Source organism: Bison bison, unplaced genomic scaffold (assembly GCF_000754665.1).
Source record: "Bison bison bison isolate TAMUID 2011002044 unplaced genomic scaffold, Bison_UMD1.0 scf7180017864338, whole genome shotgun sequence".
Taxonomy (NCBI): domain Eukaryota; kingdom Metazoa; phylum Chordata; class Mammalia; order Artiodactyla; family Bovidae; genus Bison; species Bison bison.
The window spans coordinates 2,926,256-2,935,550 of NW_011494910.1; the positions used below are offsets into that span (position 1 = coordinate 2,926,256).

At 51.2% G+C, this 9,295-nt stretch overlaps 1 protein-coding gene across 1 annotated transcript in view; it reads right to left on the minus strand.

The window, feature by feature from the left end:
- The window catches only part of KLHDC8A (kelch domain containing 8A), a 12,096-nt gene extending 6,234 nt beyond the window's left edge, over positions 1-5,862 (minus strand). The window contains exons 1-3 of the mRNA XM_010854259.1: positions 5,837-5,862; positions 5,326-5,464; positions 5,219-5,272 (exon numbers count right to left, since the gene is read on the minus strand). Of these exons, the coding sequence (XP_010852561.1) occupies positions 5,219-5,272; positions 5,326-5,464; positions 5,837-5,862 (219 nt within the window). The remainder of the gene's footprint in view (positions 1-5,218; positions 5,273-5,325; positions 5,465-5,836) is intronic.
- Positions 5,863-9,295: the final 3,433 nt, after the last annotated feature.

Consider the following 9,295-nt stretch of genomic DNA (forward strand, 5'->3'; position numbering starts at 1 on the left):
GACGGGCCGGGACTCGCTCCAGGGCGGGGTGGGCGGTTTGTGAGTGTTTGTTTTGGGTGAGGAGGCGGAGAGTCCAATTACCCAGTTTATCTACAATACACAGACCCAGTTCGTGACAGACTGGCTCAACAGTGGGCTCTGCTATGGGGGAGGTATTATCAGATGGTTTAACCTAATAGGAACGTGTTATGTGGGTGTGACACCCCCAGACCTGACACAGGGGCATCCGAACAATGTACGCGCTAACCTGTGCACACATGCATAATTTACACATCGCCACCACACCGTCCACCCGGAAATGGTCATATCCACAGAGAAACTGACAAATGCACAGTTTGGCGGACACACAGCCAGCCAGAGACAGAAGTGGAAGGGCAAACACGTGAGTGGTTCCTTCCACATCATCCTTCTTTACACACCTTAGGAAGGGAAAACCTGGGTACCAAATCTGGGCCCTCCAGCACCAACCCACAGGGCTTGACAAATAATTCTTTCAAGACCGGCAATGGCCTTATCAGGCCAGCAGTCTGCAGTAACAGAGGTGCCCCTGAGGCCGGTGAGCCGCCTGGTGTGAGGAACTGCAGGCTTCTGGGGTCCCCCTATGCAGTTCTCCTGAACAGAGCCAAGTCTTGAAACACTCAGGCCTGGGAATCTGACAGACCTGGATTTAAATTCTGACTCTAAAAGAATTTAACTACTTACTCTGAACTTCAGTTTCCTTATTTTGTTTAGATTAAACTTTGTATTTTGAGATAAATTGTGGATTCCCTCGCGGTTGTAAGATATAACACCTTTTACCCAACTTCCCTCAATGGTAACATCTTGCAAAATGTATAGTATAATAATATACTAACCAGAATATGGAAGTTATCAGTCAAGATACAGAAAATTCCCATCACCACAAGAACTCTTCATGTTGCCTTCTTTAAAAAAAAAGTTGAGCTATAATTGATTTACACTATGTTAGTTTCCGGAGAAGGCAATGGCACCCCACTCCAGCACTCTTGCCTGGAAAATCCCATGGACAGAGGAGCCTGGTGGGCTGCAGTCATGGGGTCGCTAAGAGTCGGACACGACTGAGCGACTTCACTTTCACTTTTCACTTTCCTGCATTGGAGAAGGAAATGGCAACCCACTCCAGTGTTCTTGCCTGGAGAATCCCAGGGACGGGGGAGCCTGGTGGGCTGCCGTCTACGGGGTCGCACAGAGTTGAACACGACTGAAGCGACTTAGCAGCAGCAACAACAATGTTAGTTTCAGGTGTACATGTTGCCTTCTTATACCCATACATTCTTCCCTCTTGCCTCTATCTCTCCAACCCCTGGCATCCACTAATCTATTCTCCATTTCCATATTTCTGTCATTTCAAGAATGTTATGTACAGAATTCTCTGGCAGTCCAGTGGTTAGGACTTGGCACTTTCACTGCCGGGTCCTGGGGTTCAGTCTTTGGTTGGGGAACTAAGATCCCACAGTGATGGTCTACCACCGCACCCCCTGCAAAAAAAAGAATATTATTGGGACTGGCTTTCCTTTTGCTCCCAGCATAATTCTGAGGAGATTCATCCAAGTCGCTGCATATATCACCAGTTCACTACTTTCTGTTTCTGAGTGGCATTCCATGGTATAGATACATCACTGTAGATTTTTGCAAAGATTAAAAGAGAAGACATTTGTAAAGTGTTCAGTTCAGCTTCTGACACACGGCAAGGGCCTGGTAAATCGCCATTAATGCCGTAACTATTACAACTACTGTCAACAAAACCAAGAAAAAGGAAATTTGCCCCTCACTGAGAAATGACTTCCTGTGAGAAACAGAAGTCACAGCTCCCGATAGGCCCATCTTAACATCTTGAGTTCTTGGCTTAAAAATTCCACTGCTTTCTAGTTTGAGTTCCCTGTACTTACATATTAAGCACCTCTAGAACCTTTCAGAAGACGGTTGTGCTGGGGCTCAGAGCAGGCCACCCCAAGATATACCACAATGGCATATTGACTGTTTTAAGTTAGTTATTTAAGAAACAGCCAGCGGGAAAAAAATTGATGTTGAAAAACACTCTGAACTCCTTCTTTACCCCTGAAAGTGGGAAATAAATCTTCCATGTCAAAGTACCCTACCCAAACCAAGAGGAGAGAAAGCAACCTCACCACCAGAGGTAGGGAATTCAAGGCTAAGAAATTTGTATAAACAAATTTTGTTATTTTATTAGTCTGCTACACCAGGCATGAATTCCTTTGTTAAATTTTCACAAATAGTGTTTATTTGTCTAAAAATGATATATAAACAACCTGCCCTGGTCACTTTGGGGGTCCCATTTCTATGGGATCTCTGGATATGTGAGTTAAATTTTTTATCCCTGCTGATAATCTTGTGTCCTTTTAATTATTAGACCAGCTGAAAGAACTCAAGATGGGGAAGGGAATATTTCCCCCTCCCCAAAAGTAATGTTCTGTTTATTTAATAAGAATGCATAAATTCAAAAAAATGTGATCTGCATTAATGAAGTTTCACTGGAAGCAACAAACATTTCTCTTTTTCCTGGAGGTCACAATCTGCCCGGAGGAACTGGGAACAAACCCTCAACCATCAACTTAAACAGTCTTCACAAGATTTGGACATGGTGATCAGAAGTATCGAAAGCCGTACATATTCCTCAAAGGGGTTTGTTGGGTGGGTCCACTTTCAGCCTCTGTTGCCCACTGAGCCTTCTACCAAAGCAGCGAGGCAAGGCTTCTTGTGGCCCCACCCACCCCAGCTGGGACAGCTCAGTGAGCAGGTATATAAAGCTCATACTACTTTATGTTTGCCTAACTTGAAATAAACTTGCACATCCGCTTCCCCATAATCTTGAAAACAACCCTAGGAAATGTTGTCAGTTAGGTATCAGTGTCTGCTTTTTAAGACGAGGACTCTGAGCCTTAGCGAAATGAAGTAATTGACTTATGACCATGTGAGCCGTTCAGGGTGGGTCTAGTTGGTGAACTCCAAATCCAGTGCCTTTCACTATATTCCAGTTAAATCACTAATGAAAGAATTGTATATTACTAAGGGCGTCAAACTTCTCTCCTCTCACTTTCAGCCCAATTACAGTGAAGGAAGGAGCAGGGGCCCTCAGAGGTTTCAGGGACTACCCTCTCCCCGTTGCCATACAGTCTGGGCCAGGCAGCATAGCTGGGAAAGGACCAGAGTCAGCCCCCCGAATAGGACAGTTCTAACCTAATGTTCATGTCCTGCAATCATAATGCTCTTTGAAGGCTGTGGGATCCAGGGAGTCAAACCCTTGGAAAAGTACTAAGACAGGATGCCTTCCAGGCCACGGCCTCGTTGCTTGTTCTGGAAGTCCTGGCCTCTCTGCATCGCCCCCGCTCCTTCCCCCACAGCTCTTCCTCCCAGCCAGGTGACATCCTTTAGTCCTTACACTGAATGCACACTGAGGAAGCTTGTAACCTAGCAACCGCCACTTAGGATTCCCTGAGTCACCTGCCGTTTCCATGCCTGGGCTGAGTGCACCAGGCTGGGGACTTACGCAGTGCCAAGCAGAGGTGGGGGTCCAGTGATCCCCTTTGATTCCTCACCAGCTCATTCCAGTGAGTAACCACATTACCTGTCAGGAAGGTCTTCCTCTTTAGAGGAAGGATTTAGAAGCCTAAATCCTTCTTGCTTTCAGACTTTGTGTTGCATTGGTCTGGGTTTCTCTTCATTTTTAGATACTGTTTGAGTATTTGCCTTGGTTATAAGGTAGCACTGGAAAGGTAGGAAGATGGGGAGAGGAAGTTCATGAAAGTCTCTAAACATGAAGCCTTGATACTCAGGAGCCTTTATTATTGTGATATTGATGCATGAGTCAAATTGGTTGAAGGGGTATTTAGCCTCAGAAATACTTATTAAGTATATTTTTAAAGAAGTCTCTTTTCGGGTGTTGTTTAGTTGCCGAGTCAGGTCTGACGTTTTTACAGCCCCATGGACTGTGGGGTCATCCATGGGATTTCCTAGGCTCCTCTGTCCATGGGATTTCCTAGGCTCCTCTGTCCATGGGACTTCCTAGGCTCCTCTGTCCATGGGATTTCCTAGGCTCCTCTGTCCCTAGGATTTCCTAGGCAAGAATACTGCAGCGTGTTGCCATTTCCTTCTCCAGGTTTTGGGTTTGTTAAGGCCTAATTTACATACAAGAAACTGCACAGTCTGACTCAGCATCAATAGAGTTTATTAGATATTCAGGGGCTGGCCTTCACTGAACTCTGTGGTAGGTAGTGGGGAAGCTGAGGGTGTTGGTGAGGGGACAGTCTCTGCCCAGGAAAGCAGGCAGAGTCCCAGCGAGGCATCCTGTGGTGACGTATGTGTGTGCAGGGCCTCAGGGGGCTGGTGGGGTGCCGAGTGCAGAACACAGTTGTGGTGGGAGTGGGGAAAGGAGAGTTGTGTAGCTCTAAAGAGCTGCAGTAGCTTCTTTCTCCGTCTTCAGAAACGCAGTTTACCCTCCCGGGTGTGATGCTGGGGGATGGCAGCCTGCATTCCCCTGGGGCCCGTCTCTGTCCCTGTGCAGTTCTCTCTCCGCAGGCAGGCGGCCTTGGGAAGGTGTGTGGACTTTGGAGTCAGACAGACAGGGCTGAATCCTGGATCGCCCACTCCCGGCTGTGTGACCTTGAATGAGTCCCTGACGTCCTGAATCTCAGCTCCTCATCCGTGAGAAAGGGAAGAAGGAAACTACTTGTAGCACGACGTGCGGAACGAGACGCCAGGCGTGCCTCTGGGGCAGGCAGCAGGTCCTCTGTAAAGAGCAGTGTGCTTTCTTCCCCTTGCAGGTTTCCATACTTCTGGCCAGAGAGCCTGAATAGCAGGCGCCAGTCTCACAAGGGAGGCACCTTACCAGAGCCCACACCTGTCCAGAAATCCAGCCATTTCTGGGTCTGTGTCTTGAACAGGATATTTCCTCCTAGCTAACTGGAATCTCTTCCACTGCAGCCTGAACAGTATTCTGATCAGGAGAACAGCTGGTGCTCTTCCTTTAGATAATCACCTTCTTATTCCTCATCTGAGGCTTGGGCTGGATTCAGGGAGCCAGGGAAGAGGATGACTCATCCGATTAGGACAGAGGCCACAGCAGACTAAGAGAAGGGTCGATCCCTCCCCAACTTGGAAAAGCCTCATTAGAGCCCCCTCCTGCCCAGCCCCGAGGAAGAATTCAGGGCTCGAGTGGACCTGAGTGGAGCCAGGGCGGCACCAGGGCAGCAGTCACAACCATCATCCGCATCTGTTCGCACGACACCACCAGCCTCTGGGGTGGCAGTCGGGGGTCCCTTAGGATGGCCTCGAATGAGAGGGCCTCACCTCCTGACCATGCAGCCTCAACTGGAGGGCGGAGTCAGCCACGTTCCTTCCGCTACCCGCACCCTGCCATAGCACAGAGCGCAGTGCACGGAGCGCGGCATGCAGCATGGCACTCAGCACAGAGAGTAGAGCCTGGAGCCTAGAGGGACGAAACGGGGGTCACCATACACGCATCAGTCTGCCTGGGAGCAACCTCTGCCCATTTAGGTAAAACCAGGACATTGGAAAGTGGATCACAGATAAGGCATTGGCAGGGTGGTCATCTTGATTTTCAGACTCACAAGATACACAATTTAGAAGGAAGAGTTGGGGAGCACAAATTCCTCTGCTCCTTAAAGCATCAGATGATAAAAGACAGCAGGAAGAGGAGCCTTCTCAGAAAGACCTCGGCTACTTCTCTGTGTTTATTGAGGAAATTGTAAGAGGAAATGGGGCTTGTAATAAAGCCTGAGGATCTGGGTTATAAAAAGGAAGAATTTCCTGCCCCGGGAGCATCAGAAAATTAAAATACCAGCATGAGGTGAGGTGAGAGACCATGGTGTCACTTCCCCTGGGAGGTACTGGAAATAGGAAAGACACAGGGCTGAGAGTCAAAAGACCTCTGTTCCAGCTCACATCTTGTCATAACCAGGCTGTGCACCTCTGGACCAAGCACATCTATTCTGGTGTCTGTAAAATGAGAGAGGAGGGAAGTAGACAGTGGCCTGAGGTCTGGCCCAGCTGGAGCGTCCTTCCGCAGCGGGCACGCAGGGTGGGAAGCCCTAGAGAAATAATCGTTTAACCAGAGTGACAAAGCAGGAGGTTCCAGAATGGACATCCTCACGTTCTTCTGGGTGGGGCAACCGTACAGAGGTCTGGCCTCCCTGGCTCTCATGGGTGCTCCCCACTCCCCAGGGTTCTGTCACCAGAAGGGACCGTACTAGGGACCTTCCCCTGGAGCTGTTGTGGCCACCAGCCTCGTTTCCCCAGCTCAGCCAGGGACCCGGGGACCTGGGCGAGCTGCCGCTGCGGCTGAGGACTGGCTCCTGGTAGACCTTGGGCACCCACCCAGAAGCCTGTGTTCTTGGATCCTGACATTTCCGGGGTGCCTCTTGCCTTTCCATAGGCTGCAGGAACAGGAGGCAGAGGACTCAGGGCTTAAGACACACTGATTCTGGCGCCTCCTCTAAAAGTAAAAAAATGGGAGCATTTATCCCAGCTCACCAGGCCAGGGCATGGGGCCGGCCGTATCCTACACCCTTGCTGACCTGGAGGATAGTAAGGCCTTTGCAGGGGTCTGGGCGGCTCTGCAGAGGAGCTGGGGGCTGCCGGCTGGGGGAGGCAGCCACGGAGCACTCAAACACAGCTCTTTAAATGCCCATTAGTAAGTTAATATCGCCATTTCCAGAGCCAGCCGCGTCCTCCATTCTTCTTAATTAAAAAGAGCTCCATGTCCTGGCAGAGCTGAGAGAGGGCTCTGAATGATTTACACACCATTCCCGCTGCTCCAGCTGGGAGATAGGCGAGGAAGATTGATTGGCAGATGGGCCGGCCTGCCTGTCAGGGTGGGCGCAGGCGTGCACGTGTGTGTGTATGCACTGGGGGCCCCGATGGGGGTGCTGGCTCTCCGGCTGGCAGGTTCTCAGTGAGCAGGGCAGAGGACATGCAGTCGGGTCCCAGGAATAAGGCCTTCCTCAACAAAAGGCTCGCCTGCTCACCTCCTGCAGGGGCCCCCACTTCCCAGCGAAACTGTCTCATGAGAGGACAAATGCTCAGGCTGGAGGCTGTTGTCTTGTCTTCAGCCAGGGCCTGGCCCAGAGGTGAGTATGGCTCACATAGCAAATCACACTTACTGCTCTTCTGTTGATCATCGCTGCTTACATTAGGAGGAGGGCTTCCCACGGCCTGACTCTCCTTCCCTGCCTCCCTAGGACCCCAGATTTTGTCTGAACCTGATGTGCAATGGGATTGAAGGCTCTGGGGCTATTTATGGAGCTGGGAGGACGAGGACCGGGGTCTATGGGTTGGACTGGCAGGAGATGGCACTCAGTCCAGGGCCTCTAGAGAGCTGGGAGCTGGGAGCAGCTACCGTCAGAGGTCCTAGCATTTTTTGCCTCTCCCTTCTTGCCAGGCCTCGGGCAGCTTCTATTATTAGCTGAGCAGCCTCATTCTCCAGCCTGTGTGTGACTCTCACCTCCACCTCCGGGAGTCCACCATCTCCCACGAGTGCCCGAGAAGCAGGGTCGGCTCATCCTCCAGCTGGAAAGAGTGTCTGTCCACCCTCGTTGGGACCGTTATGGAAGAAGAGGGTGGTTTCCCTCTGGCACTGTCTCTCCTCACCTCCTCCCCTTGTCCTCTGTGCTCCGCATCACACAAGCGCACAAACGCACACACACGCCCTCCTCCCCAGAGGTTCTGGAGAAGGGACCAGGCGGAGGCACGTGGGGGTGGGGTGGGCACGGCAGAGCTGGCATCACCCTGTGCCCTGCTTTAACCCTCCCTCCCATGGAAGACCGGCAATCTGCTGCAGAAGCAAGGTTGCCATCTGGCGTGGTGACCTGCGTTCCCTCTGTGCTGGAGAAAGAGAGAAGGGAGAGGCGTGACAGGCTGGCTGCAAGTGGGCTTTGTGCGCGTGCATGCTTAGGAATAGAGATGAGCACCCAGCATAGGGGAGACGCAGGCCGAGCCGGGGTGAACCAGGCCATCTGGGAGGGCTGAGGCGCCCAGGGAGCGTGCACCGCTTGCCCAGTTGAGGCGAGAACACGTGTCACCAAGGATGCCGCCTGCTCGGTGCTCATGAGTCCTCAGTCCTCCCTGGACACCACCAGGGAAGTATACTGAGTGACACCTCTATTCGCGCCCTGACCCTGGGGTGGACACCCCGGCAGAGACCATCACCAGGGTCCTGTGAGTCCTTTTGCGTTCGACGGTCCTGGTCCAGAGGGCTGTTTTCTCCCTTGGATGACGCCACTATCCTGTGTCCCGGCCTCGGGAGTCATGTTCTGAGGGGTGTCTCAGTGCAGACTCTCCCGAATCACAGGTGAAGTTCTCTCATGACACTCTGGGGCTGTGCGTGGGGGTGTTGAGCAAGCATGACTCCTGGGCCACATCCAGGGCTCCACCTGTTCTTGTAGGGCATTGTGATCTAAGAACAGTTTTTACATTTTTAAATGGTTGGGGAAAAAATCCAAAGGAAAATGTTTTGTGATACATGAAAATTATGTGAAATTCACATTTCATCGTCTATAAATAAGGTTAGATTGGAATACAGCCACGCTCATCGCTCACTCGTTTATGTGTCGTAGTGGCTGCTTTCCCACTGAAGTGGGGAGTGGAATAGTTGCAACAGAGAGCGCGTGGCCCGCAAAGCATGAAATATTTACTACCCGGTCCTTTACAGAAAGTGTCTCTGTGCTGTCCCACATTTAGGCCCCTTTAAAGGGAAACTGAGGGATACCACCTCTTTCTTGACCACCTGCTTCTCGCTTCCCTTGACATGTTAAGCTGGCACAGGAATATCTTGTGGCAATGGAAGGAAACTAACCTTTGCTGGGCACCTACTGTCTAGCAGGCGCATTTCCTCTGTTTATCACATCCTCTTTACAGCAGTCTTGAGAGGGGCAAGCACTAACAGCTGCTTACATTACGAAGGCCTGGAGGCTCAAAGGGTTTCAGAAATCCACCCAAGCTCTTATGGCTGATCAGAAGAGGATTCTAGATTCAAGCCCAGTTCTGTCTGAAAATACTTTTCTTCCAAAGCCAGGATCATCCCCAGGCCAGCGTGATGCTAAGATGACTCCAACCACCCAGTGAGAACCCACCCCCGTGGCTGCTGTCTTGGGCCTCCCCATGAACAGGGGGATGAGACTCTGGCTTCAGGGACCCAGACCCTGCTCAGGCTCAGAGCCTGGTCTCTGGGTGAGGGGAGTGTCCGTGCAGGAAGCAGGTCAACAGCACCACAGACAGCTGCACAGTCAGTGCCTCCCTCCTC